This window comes from Coloeus monedula (assembly GCF_965178545.1).
Source record: "Coloeus monedula genome assembly, contig: HAP1_SCAFFOLD_28, whole genome shotgun sequence".
NCBI classification, from domain to species: Eukaryota; Metazoa; Chordata; class Aves; order Passeriformes; family Corvidae; genus Coloeus; species Coloeus monedula.
The window spans coordinates 1,323-18,189 of record NW_028120827.1 but is presented as its reverse complement, the minus strand read 5'-3'; the positions used below and the strand labels follow the sequence as shown (position 1 = coordinate 18,189).

Below are 16,867 nucleotides of genomic sequence, written 5' to 3'. Positions count from 1 at the left end.
CCCAGAAAGAAGAGCGCGTCTCCGAGCTCCGCCAGCAGCTCCAGGCCCGGCAGCAGCTGCAGCTCCGCTCCCGGCGCCGCCCTTCCCGCGATTCCGACAACCACTTCCCGCCGGGATCCTCCTCGTCCCACCCGCATTCCCAACATTCCCAACATTCCCAACATTCCCAAGGATCCTCGCCCTTCTACCAGCCCAGCCTGGTGCGCTGCCTGGTGTCGGAGCAGGCGGAGAAACTGGGCCGCGGGAATTGCGACGGGAGCCGCGTCCACCTCCTGTACAAGTGAAATTCCCGGAGAATGCCCGGAATTCCGCGGGAAAAAAATCCGCCTCGGAACCCCGAGAAACCCGGGAATCGCGATGGAAAAACGGGAGGAGTTTGGGGGTTGGTTCGGAGTGGAGTGAAGAGGGGGGGTTTTTTTTCCCCCATGGATTTTGGGGGTTTTCTGCGGTTTGGGAATTGTGGGAGGGAAGAGGAGGAAGAATTCCCGGTGCGGGCGTTGAGTGGATCCCATGGAATTCCCGGAAATCCCGCGGAATTCCCAGAAATCCCCCTGGAATTCCCATAAATCCCCTGGAATTCCCATAAATCCCACGGAATTCCCAGAAATCCCATGGAATTCCCAGAAATCCCGCGGAATTCCCTGCGGTTGTTCCCTAAATCCCTCAGGATTCCCGATAGCCATCCCAAAAACCCCCCCAGAATTCCCGTAAATCCCACGGAATTCCCAGTTTTCCTACAGCCATCCCATAAATCCCCCTGGAATTCCCATAAATCCCCTGGAATTCCCATAAATCCCACGGAATTCCCAGTTTTCCTACAGCCATCCCATAAATCCTCTGGAATTCCCATAAATCCCCCCAGAATTCCCATAAATCCCCTGGAATTCCCATAAATCCCACGGAATTCCCAGTTTTCCTACAGCCATCCCATAAATCCCCCTGGAATTCCCATAAATCCCACGGAATTCCCAGTTTTCCTACAGCCATCCCATAAATCCCCTGGAATTCCCATAAATCCCCCTGGAATTCCCATAAATCCTCTGGAATTCCCATAAATCCCACGGAATTCCCAGTTTTCCTACAGCCATCACCTAAACTCCACAGAATTCCCAGAAATCCCACAGAATTCCCAGTTTTCCTACAGCCATCCCATAAATCCCCCCGGAATTCCCATAAATCCCCTGGAATTCCCATAAATCCCACGGAATTCCCAGTTTTCCTACAGCCATTGCCTAAACCCCACAGAATTCCCAGAAATCCCACGGAATTCCCAGTTTTCCTACAGCCATCCCATAAATCCCCCTGGAATTCCCATAAATCCCCCTGGAATTCCCATAAATCCCACAGAATTCCCATAAATTTCCTGGAATTCCCATAAACCCCCCAGAATTCCCAGAAATCCCATGGAACTCCCATAATCTCCTGGAATTCCCAGAAATCCCCCAGAATTTCCTACAGCCATCCCATAAATCCTCTGGAATTCCCATAAATCCCCCAGAATTCCCATAAACTCCAAGGAATTCCCAGTTTTCCTACAGCCATCCCATAAACCCCACAGAATTCCCAGAAATCCCCCCAGAATTCCCAGAAATCCCCTGAAATTCCCATAAACCCCCCAGAATTCCCAGAAATCCCCACAGAATTCCCAGAAATCCCCACAGAATTCCCAGAAATCCCCACAGAATTCCCAACTTTTATCCCACAATTCCCTCTCTCCTCCCCAAAAAAATTCCTGACCCCATCCGGGTGGGCAAAATCCCGGAATTCCGAGCAAAAGTCGGGATCATCGGGGTTGGGATCGTTCCCGGGGCCGGGAATTCCCGGGAATTCTCCGACTGTCGCGTCCGGGGTCTGGTTTTGCCGAAATTCCCACGGAAAACCGGGATCCTGCTGCTTCCCACGGCTCCGAGTGGTTTTTTGGGAGGAATTTTCGGGAATTTCGGGGGGGTTGGGGGTGGATTTGGGATGGGGGGGTGGGATCGGCCTGGAATTCCTTAAAAAATCTTGTGGAATTGGCAGGAAAACGCCCGGAATTCCCTAAAAATGCCCGGAATTCCCTAAAAAACGCCCAGAATTCCCCAAAAAACGTCCAGAATTCCTAAAAAATCCAAGAAAATGCCCAGAATTCCCTAAGAAACGCCTGGAATTTGCTAAAAAATCCCAGAATTCCTAAAAAATCCAAGAAAAACGCCCAGAGTTCCCTAAAAAATGTCCAGAATTCCCTAAAAAACGCCCAGAATTCCCTAAAAAACGTCCAGAATTCCTAAAAAAATCCCAGAAAATGCCCAGAATTCCCTAAAAACCGCCCAGAATTCCCTAAAAAACGCCCAGAATTCCCTAAAAAACGTCCAGAATTCCTAAAAAAATCCCAGAAAATGCCCAGAATTCCCTAAAAACCGCCCAGAATTCCCTAAAAAACCGCCCAGAATTCCCTAAAAAACGTCCAGAATTCCTAAATAATCCCAGAAAATGCCCAGAATTCCCTAAGAAACGCCTGGAATTTGCTAAAAAATCCCAGAATTCCTAAAAAATCCAAGAAAAATGCCCAGAATTCCCTAAAAAATGTCCAGAATTCCCTAAAAAAATCCAGAATTCCCTAAAAAATCCCAGAAAATGCCCAGAATTCCCTAAAAAAATGCCCAGAATTTCCTAAAAACCACCTGGAATCTGCTAAAAAATCCCAGAAAATGCCCAGAATTCCCCAAAAAACATCCAGAATTCCTAAAAAATCCCAGAAAACGCCCAAAATTCCCCCAAAAAACATCCAGAATTCCCTAAAACGCCCAGACTTCCCCAAAAAAACCCAAAATTCCCCCCCAAAACCCCCAAATTCCCTTAAAATTCCTAAAAAAATCCTCCCCAAAAGCTCCAAATTCCCTTAAAATTCCCAAAACCCCCCCAAAATTCCCAAAAACCCCCCAAAATCCCTCCCCAAAGCCCCCAAATTCCCTTAAAATTCCCAAAAACCCCCCAATTCCAAAAAAAAAAAAATACCCCAAATCCCCTTAAAATTCCCCAAAAGCCCCAAATTCCAAAAAAAACCCAAATCCCCTTAAAATTCCCAAAAAAACCCCTCCAAGTTCCAAAAAAAAAAACCCCCCCCCAAATTCCCCAAAAACCCCCAAATCCTCAACAACCCCCCAAAATTCCCTAAAATTCTTAAAAAATCCCCCTAAAAAAACTCCTGAATTTTCTTTAAATTCCTAAAAAATCCCCCAAAATTCCCCCAAAAAAACCTCCAAATTCCCTTAAAATTCCCAAAAAAACCCCAAAATTCCCAAATCCCCCCTCCCAAATCCCCCAAAATTCCCAAATATTCCCCAAATTCCGGGGCCAGGCGGGTGAGAAATCCTCGGATCTTTATTTGGGAAGGGCCCCGGATGGGGGGAATTGGGGGAATTTGGGAATTCCGGGAATTTTGGAATTCCGGCCTTTAACGGTTGGATTTGGCCACGCGCTCCAGCTCGTCCTTCTTCTTGATGGCGTAGGAGTTGGAGGAGCCCTGGAAATGGGGCAAAACCAGGAGAAATTGGGAAAAAAGGGAGAGAAACGGGGAGAAAAGGGGGGGAAATGGGAAAAAATGGGAGAAAATGGGGGAAAATTGGGGAAAAAGGGGGAAAAAAAGGGGGGGATTGAAGGGAAAATGGGGAAAAAATGGGAGAAATGAGGGGAAATGGGGAAAAAGGGGGGAAATGGGGAAAAAAGGGGGGGAAATGGGGAAAAAGGGGGGGAAATGGGGAAAAAATGGGGGAAAATGGGAAAAAGGGAGAAAAATCGGGAAAAAAAGGAGGGGATTGAAGGGAAAATGGGGAAAAATTGGGAGAAATGAGGGGAAAATGGGGAAAAATTGGGAGAAATGAGGGGAAAATTGGGAACATTGGAGGGAAATGGGGAAAAAAGGGAGAAAAATGGGAAAAAAGGGGGGAAAATGGGGAAAAAAGGGGGGAAAATGGGGAAAAAGGGGGGGAAAGGGGAAAAAATGGGGAAAAATGGGAAAAAGGGAGAAAAATCGGGAAAAAAAGGAGGGGATTGAAGGGAAAATGGGGAAAAATTGGGAGAAATGAGGGGAAAATTGGGAATATTGGAGGGAAATGGGGAAAAAAGGGAGAAAAATGGGAAAAAAGGGGGGAAAATGGGGAAAAAAGGGGGGAAAATGGGGAAAAAAGGGGGGAAATGGGAAAAAAGGGGGGAAAATGGGGAGAAAAGGGGGGAAAATGGGGAGAAGGGGGGGATTGAGGAAAAAATGGGGAAAAATTGAGAATATTGGGGGAAAAAATGGGGAAAAATTGGGGAGAAAAGGGGGGAAAAAGGGGGGAAATTGGGATAAAGGAGGGAAAATGGGGAATATTGGGAAAAAGGGAGAAAAATTGGGAAAAAGGGGGGGATTGAAGGGAAATGGGGAAAAAATGGGAGAAATGAAAGGAAATTGGGAATATTGGGAGAAAATGGGGAAAAAAGAGAAAAATGGGAAAAAAAGGGGGGGAAATGGGGAGAAAAGGCAGGAAAATGGGGAAAAATGGGGGGAAATGGGGGAAAATAGGGGAAAATGGGGAAAAAATGGGAGAAAAGGGGGGAAAATGGGGGAAATGGGGAAAAAATGGGGAAAAATGGGGGAAAATGGGGGAAAATGGGGGAAAATGGGGGAAAATGGGAAAAAAGCGAGAAAAATAGGAAAGAAATTGAGAAAAAAAAAATGGGGAAAAGAAAAAAATGGGGGAAAAATGGCAAAAATGGGGGGAAAAAATGGGGAAAATGGGAAAAAATGGGGAAAAATGAGGAAAATCGGGGAAAAACAGGAAAAACGGGGGGAAATGAGAAAAAAGGGGGGAAAAAGGGGGGAAAAAGGGGAAAAAGGGGGAAAAAGGGGGAAAAAGGGGGAAAAAGGGGGAAAAAGGGAAAAGGGGGAAAAGGGGGGAAAAGGGGGGAAAAGGGGGGAAAAGGGGGGAAAAAGGGGGAAAAAGGGGGAAAAAGGGGGAAAAAGGGGGAAAAAGGGGGAAAAAGGGGGAAAAAGGGGGAAAAATAGGAATAAAATATGAAAAAAAGGGGGGGAAAATGGGAAAAAATCAGGGAAAAATGGGAAAAACCTGGGGGAAACTGGGAAAAAGCCAGGGAGAAGAGGGAAAAGGGGAGGAAAAGAGGATTTTTGGGAATTGAAAAGGGGATTTTTGGGAATTAGGGAGGATTTTGGGGAATCCCACCCACCTTGGCAGCGTTGATGAGCTCGTCAGCCAAACATTCGGCGATGGTTTTGATGTTCCGGAAAGCGGCTTCGCGAGCGCCCGTGCACAGCAGCCAAATAGCCTGGAAAATCCGGGAATTCCGGGAATTCCGGGAGGAAAACGGGGATCAACGGAGGGAATTGGGGGAAAGGAAGGGGGGAAAAGGGGAAAAAGGGGAGGAATGGGGGGAAAAGGGGGAAAAATGGGGGGAAAAGGGGGAAAAAAGGGGGATTTAAGGGGGTTTTGGGGGGGGAAAGGGGGGAAATGTGGGAAAATTCAGGAAAGTTGGGATAAATGGGGGAGAAATGGGAAAATTGGGGGGAAATGGGGGAAAATTGGAATAAATGGGGGGGGAAGGAGGAAATTGGTGGGGGAATGGGAAAAATGGGGGAAAAGGAGAAAATTGGGGGGGATGGGGAAAATGGGGGGAAATTGGGATAAATGGGGGAAAAAAGGAGAAAATTGGGGGGGAATGAGGGGGAAAATTGGGAAAAATGGGGGGAAAAGGAGAAAATTGGGGGGAAATGAGGGGGAAAATTGGGAAAATGGGGAAAAAGGAGAAAATTGGGGGGAAATTCAGGGAAAATTAGGAAAAATGGGGGAAAAGGGAAAATTGGGGGGAAATTCAGGGAAAATTAGGAAAAATGGGGGAAAAGGGAAAATTGGGGGGGATGGGGGGAAATGAAGGGGAAAATTGGGAAAAATGGGAGGAAAAAGGGGAAAATTGAGGGTAATGGAGGGAAATGAGGGGGAAAATTGGGATAAATGGGGGAAAAAATGAGAAAATTGGGGGGGAAATGGGGAAAATGGGGGAAATAGAGGGGAAATGGGAAAAAAGGGGGATTTAGGGGGGGAAGGGGAAGAAATGTGGGAAAAATTAGGGAAATTCAGGGAAAATTGGGATAAATGGGGGAAAAAGGAGAAAATTGGGGAGAAATGAGGGGGAAAATTGGGAAAAATGGGGGGAAAAGGAGAAAATTGGGGGGAAATGAGGGGGAAAATTGGGAAAATGGGGGAAAAGGAGAAAATTGGGGGGAAATGAGGGGGAAAATTGGGAAAAATGGGGGAAAAGGAGAAAATTGGGGGGAAATGAGGGGGAAAATTGGGAAAAATGGGGAAAAGGAGAAAATCGGGGGGAAATTCAGGGAAAATTAGGAAAAATGGGGAAAAAGGAGAAAATTGGGGGGAAATTCAGGGAAAATTGGGAAAAATGGGGGAAAAAGGGGAAAATTGGGGGGAAATTCAGGGAAAATTGGGAAAAATGGGAGGAAAAAGGGAAAATTGGGGGGGAATGGGGGGAAATGTGGGAAAATTCAGGAAAGTTGGGATAAATGGGGGAGAAATGGGAAAATTGGGGGGAAATGGGGGAAAATTGGAATAAATGGGGGGGAAAGGAGGAAATTGGTGGGGGAATGGGAAAAATGGGGGAAAAGGAGAAAACTGGGGGGGATGGGGAAAATGGGGGGAAATTGGGATAAATGGGGGAAAAAGAGAAAATTGGGGGGGAAATGGGGAAAATGGGGGAAATAGAGGGGAAATGGGGAAAAAAGAGGGATTTAGGGGGGGAAGGGGAAGAAATGTGGGAAAAATTAGGGAAATTCAGGGAAAATTGGGATAAATGGGGGAAAAAGGAGAAAATTGGGGGGAAATGAGGGGGAAAATTGGGAAAAATGGGGGGAAAAGGAGAAAATTGGGGGGAAATGAGGGGGAAAATTGGGAAAATGGGGGAAAAGGAGAAAATTGGGGGGAAATGAGGGGGAAAATTGGGAAAAATGGGGAAAAAGGAGAAAATCGGGGGGAAATTCAGGGAAAATTAGGAAAAATGGGGAAAAAGGGAAAATTGGGGGGAAATGAGGGGGAAAATTGGGAAAAATGGGAGGAAAAAGGGAAAATTGGGGGGGGATGGGGGGACATGAGGGGGAAAATTGGGAAAAATGGGAGGAAAAAGGGGAAAATTGGGGGTAATGGGGGGAAATGAGGGGGAAAATTGGGATAAATGGGGGAAAAAATGAGAAAATTGGGGGGAAAAGGAGAAAATTGGGGGGGAAATGGAGGGGAAATGGGGAAAAAGGGGGATTTAGGGGGATTTTGGCGGGGGAAGGGGGAGAAATGTAGGAGAAGTTGGCGAAGTTCAGGAAAAATTGGGAAAAATGGGGGGAAAAGAGAAAATTGGAGGGGAAATGAGGAGGAAAAATGGGAAAAATGAGGGGAAAACAGAATAATAGGGGGAAATGAAGGGAAAAATGGGGAAAAAGAAGGAAAAAGAGGGAAAAAGGGAAAAAAAGGGAAAAAGAAAAAGAGAAAAAGAGAACAATGAGGGAAAAAAGGGGAAAAATTAGAGGAAAAAGAATAATGGAGGAAAATGAAGAAAAAAATGCGGAAAATGAGGGAAAATGGGGTGAAAAGAGCGAAAAAGAGAATAATGAGAAAAAAATGAGGAGAAATGAGAGAAAGAATGAGGGAAAAAATGAGGGGAAATGAGGAAAAAATGAGAAAAAATGAGGGAAAAATAAGGAGAAATGAGGAAAATGAGGAAAAATGAGGGAAAAAAAAGAAAGAAAAAAGAGATAATAACACCCAACTAATGGGATCCACTCAGGAATCGGGATCACAAAACCCCCCTGGATAAAGGAAAAATGGGATCCCCTGGAACCAGGAATAAAGGGATCACCAGAAAAGCGGGATAAAGGTGCTGGAAAAGTGGGAATTGGGGGAATTTGGGCAATTTTGGGCTGGGGAAGCACCTGGTTGACCCTACGGAGAGGGGAAACATCCACGGCCTGCCTGCGGACGGTGCCGGCGCGGCCGATCCGGGTGGAATCTTCCCGAGGGCCGGAATTAATGATGGCGTTAACGAGCACCTGGAGAGGGTTCTGGAAAAAAAAGGGATCGAGGAATGGTATTTCCATGGGAATTCCTAAAAAAACCAGCCCCAAATGCCTTTTTTTGCTGGTTTTTCTGCACTTAAATCTTGGTTTTTTGGGGTTTTATTCTTGGACAAAAGCGGTTTCGGGGCTGGTTTTCCAGCAGATTCTGGGATTTTTTGAGGAATGTCTTGATTTTTTCCTGGAATTCTTGGATTTTCCCACTTTCCCAGGGAGCAGGTGGATGATCTGGAAGGGCCTTTTCCCTTTTCCCCTCCCATTCCAACTTTTCCCCTTCCCAAATCCCATTTTTCCATGATTTGCTCTCCCAAAACCCTATTTTTCCCCTGTTTTTCCCCCAAATTTCCACATTTTCCCCCTAAAATCCCTGCAATTCCCACCTCCCCCTCCATCCTCCTTTTCCTCTTCCCAAACCCCATTTTTCCACAACTTCCCCTCCCCAAAACCCCATTTTTTTCCCCAAATTCCCAGATTTTTCCCCCTAAAATCCCTCTAATTCCCACATCCTTTTCCCTTTCCCAAACCCCATTTCTCCACTATTTTCCCACATTTCCCCTCCCAAACCCCCATTTTTTTCCCGTTTTTCCCCCAAACTCCCACATTTCCCCTCCCAAACCCCCATTTTTTCCCCATTTTTTCCCCTTTTTCCCCCCAAACCCCTGCAATCCCCACCTCCCCAGTGAGCAGCTGGATGCTCTCAAACACCTTCCCCCTCCATCCTCCTTTCCCCCTTCCCAAACCCCTTTTTCCCACAACCTCCCCTCCCCAAACCCCCATTTTTTCCCCCAATTTCCCTCCTTCTCTCCCAAACCCCCATTTTTTCCCAATTTTTCCCCATTTTCCCCCAAACCCCCCACCTCCCCAGTGAGCAGCTGGATGCTCTCAAACACCTTCCGCCTCCATCCTCCTTTTCCCCTTCCCAAACCCCTTTTTCCCACATTTTCCCCTCCCCAAACTCCATTTCTCCACAACTTCCCCTCTTCAAACCCCCACTTTTTCCCCATTTTCCCTCCTTCTTCTCTCCCAAACCCCCATTTTTTTCCCATTTTTCCCCATTTCCCCCCATTATTCCCCCCAAACCCCTGCAATCCCCACCTCCCTGGTGAGCAGCTGGATGCTCTCAAACACCTTCCCCCTCCATCCTCCTTTCCCCCTTCCCAAACCCCTTTTTCCCACAACTTCCCCTCCCCAAACTCCATTTTTCCCCCATTTTTCCCCATTTTTTCCCCCAATTTCCCTCCTTCTCTCCCAAACCCCCATTTTTTCCCCATTCTTCCCCATTTTTTCCCACAATTTCCCCCATTTTCCCCCCAACCCCCCACCTCCCCAGTGAGCAGCTGGATGCTCTCAAACACCTTCCCCCTCCATCCTCCTTTTTCCCCTTCCCAAACCCCATTTTCCCCCAATTTCCCCCCTTCTCCCCTCCCAAACCCCCATTTTTCCCCCATTTTTCCCCATTTTTTCCCCCAATTTCCCTCCTTCTCTCCCAAACCCCCATTTTTTCCCAATTTTTCCCCATTTTTTCCCCCCAAATCCCTGCAATCCCCACCTCCCTGGTGAGCAGCTGGATGCTCTCAAACACCTTCCCCCTCCATCCTCCTTTTCCCCTTCCCAAACCCCTTTTTCCCACAACCTCCCCTCCCCAAACTCCATTTTTCCCCATTTTTTTCCCCATTTTTCCCCGTTTTTCCCCATTATTCCCCCCAAACCCCCACCTCCCCAGTGAGCAGCTGGATGCTCTCAAACACCTTCCCCCTCCATCCTCCTTTTCCCCTTCCCAAACCCCTTTTTCCCACAACCTCCCCTCCCCAAACTCCATTTTTCCCCCATTTTTCCCCATTTTTTCCCACAATTTCCCTCCTTCTCTCCCAAACCCCCATATTTCCCCATTTTTTCCCCATTTTTCCCCCATTTTTCCCTGTTTTTCCCCCCAAACCCCCACCTCCCCAGTGAGCAGCTGGATGCTCTCAAACACCTTCCCCCTCCATCCTCCTTTTCCCCTTCCCAAACCCCTTTTTCCCACAACTTCCCCTCCCCAAACCCCCATTTTTTCCCCATTTTTCCCCATTTTTTCCCCATTTTTCCCCATTTCCCCCCATTTTTCCCCCCAAACCCCTGCAATCCCCACCTCCCCAGTGAGCAGCTGGATGCTCTCAAACACCTTCCCCCTCCATCCTCCTTTTCCCCTTCCCAAACCCCTTTTTCCCACAACTTCCCCCCCCCCAAACCCCCATTTTTTCCCCATTTTTCCCCATTTTCCCCCCAAACCCCCACCTCCCCAGTGAGCAGCTGGATGCTCTCAAACACCTTCCCCCTCCATCCTCCTTTTCCCCTTCCCAAACCCCTTTTTCCCACAACCTCCCCTCCCCAAACCCCCATTTTTTCCCCATTTTTCCCCCCAATTTCCCTCCTCTCCCAAACCCCCATTTTCCCCCCATTTTTCCCCATTTTCCCCCCTTTTTCCCCCCAAACCCCCACCTCCCCAGTGAGCAGCTGGATGCTCTCAAACACCTTCCCCCTCCATCCTCCTTTTCCCCTTCCCAAACCCCTTTTTCCCACAACCTCCCCTCCCCAAACCCCCATTTTTTCCCCGTTTTTCCCCATTTTTTCCCCCAATTTCCCTCCTTCTCTCCCAAACCCCCATTTTTTCCCATTTTTTCCCCATTTTACCCCATTTTCCCCCCAACCCCCCACCTCCCTGGTGAGCAGCTGGATGCTCTCAAACACCTTCCCCCTCCATCCTCCTTTTCCCCTTCCCAAACCCCTTTTTCCCACAACCTCCCCTCCCCAAACCCCCATTTTTCCCCATTTTTTCCCCCAATTTCCCTCCTTCTCTCCCAAACCCCCATTTTTTCCCAATTTTTCCCCATTTTTTCCCCGTTTTCCCCATTATTCCCCCCAAACCCCTGCAATCCCCACCTCCCCAGTGAGCAGCTGGATGCTCTCAACCACCTTCCCCCTCCATCCTCCTTTCCCCCTTCCCAAACCCCTTTTTCCCACAACTTCCCCTCCCCAAACTCCATTTTTCCCCCATTTTTCCCCATTTTTTCCCCCAATTTCCCTCCTTCTCTCCCAAACCCCCATTTTTCCCCATTTTTTCCCCGTTTTACCCCATTTCCCCCCAAACCCCTGCAATCCCCACCTCCCCAGTGAGCAGCTGGATGCTCTCAACCACCTTCCCCCTCCATCCTCCTTTTCCCCTTCCCAAACCCCATTTCTCCACAACTTCCCCTCCCCAAACTCCATTTTTCCCCATTTTTTTCCCCATTTTTCCCCATTTTTCCCTCATTTTTCCACAACTTCCCCCATTTTCCCCCCAAACCCCCACCTCCCCAGTGAGCAGCTGGATGCTCTCAAACACCTTCCCCCTCCATCCTCCTTTTCCCCTTCCCAAACCCCATTTCTCCACAATTTCCCCTTCCCCAAACCCCATTTTCCCCCAATTTCCCCCCTTCTCCCCTCCCAAACCCCCATTTTTTCCCCATTTTCCCCCATTTTCCCCCCAAACCCCCACCTCCCCAGTGAGCAGCTGGATGCTCTCAACCACCTTCCCCCTCCATCCTCCTTTTCCCCTTCCCAAACCCCATTTCTCCACAACTTCCCCTCCCCAAACCCCCTTTTTTTCCCCATTTTTCCCCATTTTTTTCCCAATTTTTCCCCATTTTTCCCCATTTTCCCCCCAAACCCCCACCTCCCCACTGAGCAGCTGGATGCTCTCAAACACCTTCCCCCTCCATCCTCCTTTTTCCCCTTCCCAAACCCCTTTTTCCCACAACCTCCCCTCCCCAAACCCCCATTTTTCCCCATTTTTTCCCCCAATTTCCCTCCTTCTCTCCCAAACCCCCATTTTTTCCCAATTTTTCCCCATTTTTTCCCCAATTTCCCCCATTTTCCCCCCAAACCCCTGCAATCCCCACCTCCCTGGTGAGCAGCTGGATGCTCTCAAACACCTTCCCCCTCCATCCTCCTTTCCCCCTTCCCAAACCCCTTTTTCCCACAACTTCCCCTCCCCAAACCCCCATTTTTCCCCCATTTTTCCCCATTTTTCCCCCATTTTTCCCCATTTTCCCTCCAAACCCCCACCTCCCCAGTGAGCAGCTGGATGCTCTCAAACACCTTCCCCCTCCATCCTCCTTTTCCCCTTCCCAAACCCCATTTCTCCACAACTTCCCCTCCCCAAACCCCCTTTTTTTCCCCATTTTTTTCCCAATTTTTCCCCATTTTTTCCCCGTTTTCCCCATTATTCCCCCCAACCCCCCACCTCCCCAGTGAGCAGCTGGATGCTCTCAACCACCTTCCCCCTCCATCCTCCTTTCCCCCTTCCCAAACCCCTTTTTCCCACAACCTCCCCTCCCCAAACCCCCATTTTTTCCCCGTTTTTCCCCATTTTTTCCCCGTTTCCCCCCTTTTTCCCCCCAAACCCGCACCTCCCCGGTGAGCAGGTGGATGATCTCGAAGGCGTGCTTGACGATCCTCACGGTCATGAGCTTCTTGCCGTTGTTGCGGCCGTGCATCATCATGGAGTTGGTCAATCTCTCCACGATGGGGCACTGGGCCTTGCGGAAGCGCTTGGCCGCGTAGCGCCCGGCCGAGTGCGGCAGGTACTTGGCGTACTTCTCCTTCACCGCGATGTAATCCTAAACATTCCGCGCATTTGGGGGGGTTTTGGGGTTTTTGGGGATTTTTGGGGATTTTTTTGGGAATTTTTGGGGATTTTTTAAGGGGTTTTAGGGATTTTTTTTTTAATTTTTGGGGGTTTTTTTGGGGATTTTTGGGGTTTTTTTGAGGTTTTCTGGGGATTTTTTGGGGTTTTTTGGAGGAATTTTGGGGTTTTTTTTCAGCAATTGTTGGAGGGTTTTATTTCAGGGATTTTTGGGGAATTTTTGAGAATTTTTTGAGACTTTTTTGGGAGTTTTGGAGCGATTTTTCAGTTAATTTTTTTGGGTTTTTTGGGGAAATGTTTGGGGTTTTTCAGGGATTTTTTTGGGGATTTTTAGGAATTTTTGGGGGATTTTTTGGGTTTTTTTGGGGGATTTTTCGGGGTTTTTTCAGGGATTTTTAGGGTTTTTTTTCAGGGATTTTTGAGGAATTTTTGGCAATTTTTTTGAAATATTTTGGATATTTTTGAAGGATTTTTCAGTGAATTTTTTGAGAATTTTTGGGGGGATTTTTTGTGGTTTTTTGGGGGAATTTTTGGGGTTTTTTCAGGAATTTTTTGAGGATTTTTTGAGGAATTTTTGAGAATTTTTTGCAAATTTTTTGGGTATTTTGGAGAGATTTTTCAGTGATTTTTTAGAGAATTTTTTGGGGTGTTTTAGGGGAATTTTGGGTTTTTTTCAAGAATTTTTGGGGGGATTTTTTGAAGTTTTTTTCAGGGATTTTTTGGGAATTTTTTTGGGAGTTCTTTTGGGGATTTTTTGGCGAATTTTTGGCGATTTTTGGGGGGTTTTTAGGGATTTTTTTGAGAATTTATTTGGGATTTTTCAGGAATTTTTTACGAATTTTTTGGGGGGTTCTTTGGGAATGTTTTAGGGAATTTTTGGGGAGATTTTTTGGGGGATTTTTGGGATTTCTTTGAGGTGTTCTGGGGATTTTTTGGGGGAATTTTTGGGGAATTTTTGGGGGTTAGTTGGTCAATCTCTCCACGATGGGGCACTGGGCCTTGCGGAAGCGCTTGGCCGCGTAGCGCCCGGCCGAGTGCGGCAGGTACTTGGCGTACTTCTCCTTCACCGCGATGTAATCCTAAACATTCCGCGCATTTGGGGGGTTTTTGGGGTTTTTGGGGATTTTTTGGCATTTTTGGGGATTTTTTTGGGAATTTTTGGGGATTTTTTAAGGGGTTTTAGGGATTTTTTTTTTAATTTTTCGGGATTTTTTGGGGATTTTTGGGGTTTTTTGGGGGTTTTTTGGGGATTTTTTGGGGTTTTTTGGAGGAATTTTTGGGGTTTTTTCAGCAATTGTTGGAGGGTTTTATTTCAGGGATTTTTGGGGAATTTTTGAGAATTTTTTGAAAAATTTTTGGGAATTTTGGAGCGATTTTTCAGGGAATTTTTTGGGGTTTTATTTCAGGGATTTTTGGGAAATTTTTGAGAATTTTTTGAGACTTTTTTGGGAGTTTTGGAGCGATTTTTCAGTTAATTTTTTTGGGTTTTTTGGGGAAATTTTTGGGGTTTTTTCAGGGATTTTTTTAGGAATTTTTGGGGGATTTTTTGCGTTTTTTTGGGGGAATTTTTGGGGTTTTTTCAGGAATTTTTTGAGGATTTTTTGAAGAATTTTTGAGAATTTTTTGCAAATTTTTTGGGTATTTTGGAGAGATTTTTCAGTGATTTTTTTGGAGAATTTTTTGGGTTGTTTTGGGGGAATTTTGGGTTTTTTTCAAGAATTTTTGGGGGGATTTTTTGAGGTTTTTTTCAGGAATTCTTTTGGAATTTTTTGGGGATTTTTGGGAATTTTTTGGGGTTTTTTTGAGGTTTTTTTGGGGATTTTTTGGGGTTTTTTGGAGGAATTTTTGGGGTTTTTTCAGCAATTTTTGGGGTTTTTTTTTCAGGGATTTTTGGGGAATTTTTGAGAATTTTTTGAAAAATTTGGGGGAATTTTTGAGCAATTTTTCAGGGAATTTTTGGGGGTTTTATTTCAGGGATTTTTGGGGAATTTTTGAGAATTTTTTGAGACTTTTTTGGGAGTTTTGGAGCGATTTTTCAGGGAATTTTTTGGGGGTTTTTGGGGAAATTTTTGGGGTTTTTTCAGGGATTTTTTTGGGATTTTTTAGGAATTTTTGGGGGATTTTTTGGGTTTTTTGGGGGGATTTTTCGGGGTTTTTTCAGGGATTTTTAGGGGTTTTTTTCAGGGATTTTTGAGGAATTTTTGGCAATTTTTTTGAAATATTTTGGATATTTTTGAAGGATTTTTCAGGGATTTTTTTGAGAATTTTTGGGGGGATTTTTTGTGTTTTGTGGGGGAATTTTTGGGGTTTTTTCAGGAATTTTTTGAGGGTTTTTTGAGGAATTTTGAGAATTTTTTGCAAATTTTTTGGGTATTTTGGAGAGATTTTTCAGTGATTTTTTAGAGAATTTTTTGGGGTGTTTTGGGGGAATTTTGGGTTTTTTTCAAGAATTTTTGGGGGGATTTTTTGAGGTTTTTTTCAGGAATTCTTTTGGAATTTTTTGGGGATTTTTGGGAATTTTTTGGGGTTTTTTTGAGGTTTTTTGGGGATTTTTTGGAGGAATTTTTGGGGTTTTTTCAGGAATTTTGAGGATTTTTTTCAGGGATTTTTGGGGAATTTTGAGAATTTTTTGAAAAATTTGGGGGAATTTTTGAGCGATTTTTCAGGGAATTTTTTGGGGTTTTATTTCAGGGATTTTTGGGGAATTTTTGAGAATTTTTTGAAAAATTTTTGGGAATTTTGGAGCGATTTTTCAGTTAATTTTTTCGGGGTTTTTGGGGAAATTTTTGGGGTTTTTTCAGGGATTTTTTTGGGAATTTTTAGGAATTTTTGGGGGATTTTTTGGGTATTTTTGAGAGATTTTTCAGGGATTTTTTGGGAATTTTTTGGGGGATTTTTTGGAGTTTGAGAATTTTTTGGGGTTTTGTATAGGGATTTTTGGGGAATTTTTGGCAATTTTTTGGCAATTTTTTGGGTATTTTTGAGAGATTTTTCAGTGATTTTTTGGGGAATATTTTGGGGAATTTTTTTGGGGTTTTTTCAGGAATTTTTTGGGGTTTTGTTCAGGGATTTTTGGGGAATTTATAGGAATTTTTTGGAAATTTTTGGGGGATTTTGGAGGAATTTGTCAGGGATTTTTTGGGGGGAATTTTTTGGAGATTTTTTGAGGGAATTTTTGGGGTTTTTTCAGGAACTTTTTAGGGGATTTTTTGGGTTTTTTTTCAGGGATTTTTTAGGAATTTTTTGAGGGTTTTTGGCAATTTTTTGGGGATTTTTGAGGTTTTTTGGGGAATTTTTTGGATTTTTCTTTTGAATTCTTTGGGATTTTTTAGGGAGTTTTTGGGTATTTTTCAAAGATTTTTAGGAATTTTTTGCAGGTTTTTTTGAGATTTTTTTTTGGGGGGGGGTGTTGGGTTTTTGGGGGGAATATTTGGGGGTTCTTCAGGGGTTTTCTGGGGATTTTCTGGGAATTTTTGGGGACAATTTTTTGGGGGTTTTTTGGGGAAATTGTTGGGGATTCCAGCCCCAAATCCCAAACAATTCCTGCAGATTTCCACCTTGAATTCCCTCTTGCACCGAGGTCGGAATTCCAACCTCAGATTCCCACAGAAATCCCAATTCCAGCCCCAAATTCCCGCGATTCCCACCTGCAGGGAGATGTCGTTGATCTGCACATCGTCCGTGCTCCACTTCCCGAACAATTTGATGTCCGGAGTCTCCGTCACGGCCGGAGCCGTCTCCCAGTCGGTCATGCTGGAAAAATATTGGGAAAAGAGAACGTTTGGATGCTGCTTTTCCATCGGCGATCTCCCGTTCTCACTCTGGATCCCCTTTTCCCAACCTCCCTCCCCCCCTCACCCCGCCTTCCTTTTCCCGCTTTTATCTCCCATTTTCCCGCTCTGCTCCCCCTTTTTCATCTCAAAGCCCTCAATCCCAGCAATCCAGATCTAATCCCTCGATGTAAAACTTGGGAAAACCTTCAGGAATTCCATTTCCCGCCCCTCCCCCCTTCCATTTCCCCTCATGGCCGCTCCCCCCCCCCTCAGCGCTCCGATCACCATTTTTCCCCCTTCCCCGGCTCTCACCTCCCTAATTCCCCC

General features: G+C 45.7%; 1 protein-coding gene across 1 annotated transcript; it reads right to left on the bottom strand.

Moving 5' to 3' along the window:
- Positions 1 to 3,399: 3,399 nt before the first annotated feature.
- Positions 3,400 to 16,520, bottom strand: LOC309585521 (small ribosomal subunit protein uS7). Its single transcript, XM_082303502.1, has 5 exons — positions 16,415 to 16,520; positions 12,532 to 12,741; positions 7,964 to 8,092; positions 5,203 to 5,301; positions 3,400 to 3,502 (listed from the first exon to the last, which is right to left on the bottom strand). The coding sequence occupies exons 1-5, from the start codon at positions 16,517 to 16,519 to the stop codon at positions 3,434 to 3,436; spliced, it is 612 nt and encodes a 203-aa protein (XP_082159628.1). The 5' UTR covers position 16,520; the 3' UTR covers positions 3,400 to 3,433.
- Between the last annotated feature and the right edge of the window lie 347 nt (positions 16,521 to 16,867).

Bases quoted from the DNA above. Each gene is read 5' to 3' on its own strand.
- LOC309585521 (XM_082303502.1), bottom strand. From the start codon at position 16,519: ATGACCGACTGGGAGACGGCTCCGGCCGTGACGGAGACTCCGGACATC. The intron at 8,093-12,531 runs GTGCGGGTTTGG...TTTTTTTTCCAG, and splicing joins TCCACCTGCTCACCGGGGAG to AACCCTCTCCAGGTGCTCGT. The intron at 3,503-5,202 runs GTGGGTGGGATT...CCCCATTTCCAG, and splicing joins AGCTCATCAACGCTGCCAAG to GGCTCCTCCAACTCCTACGC.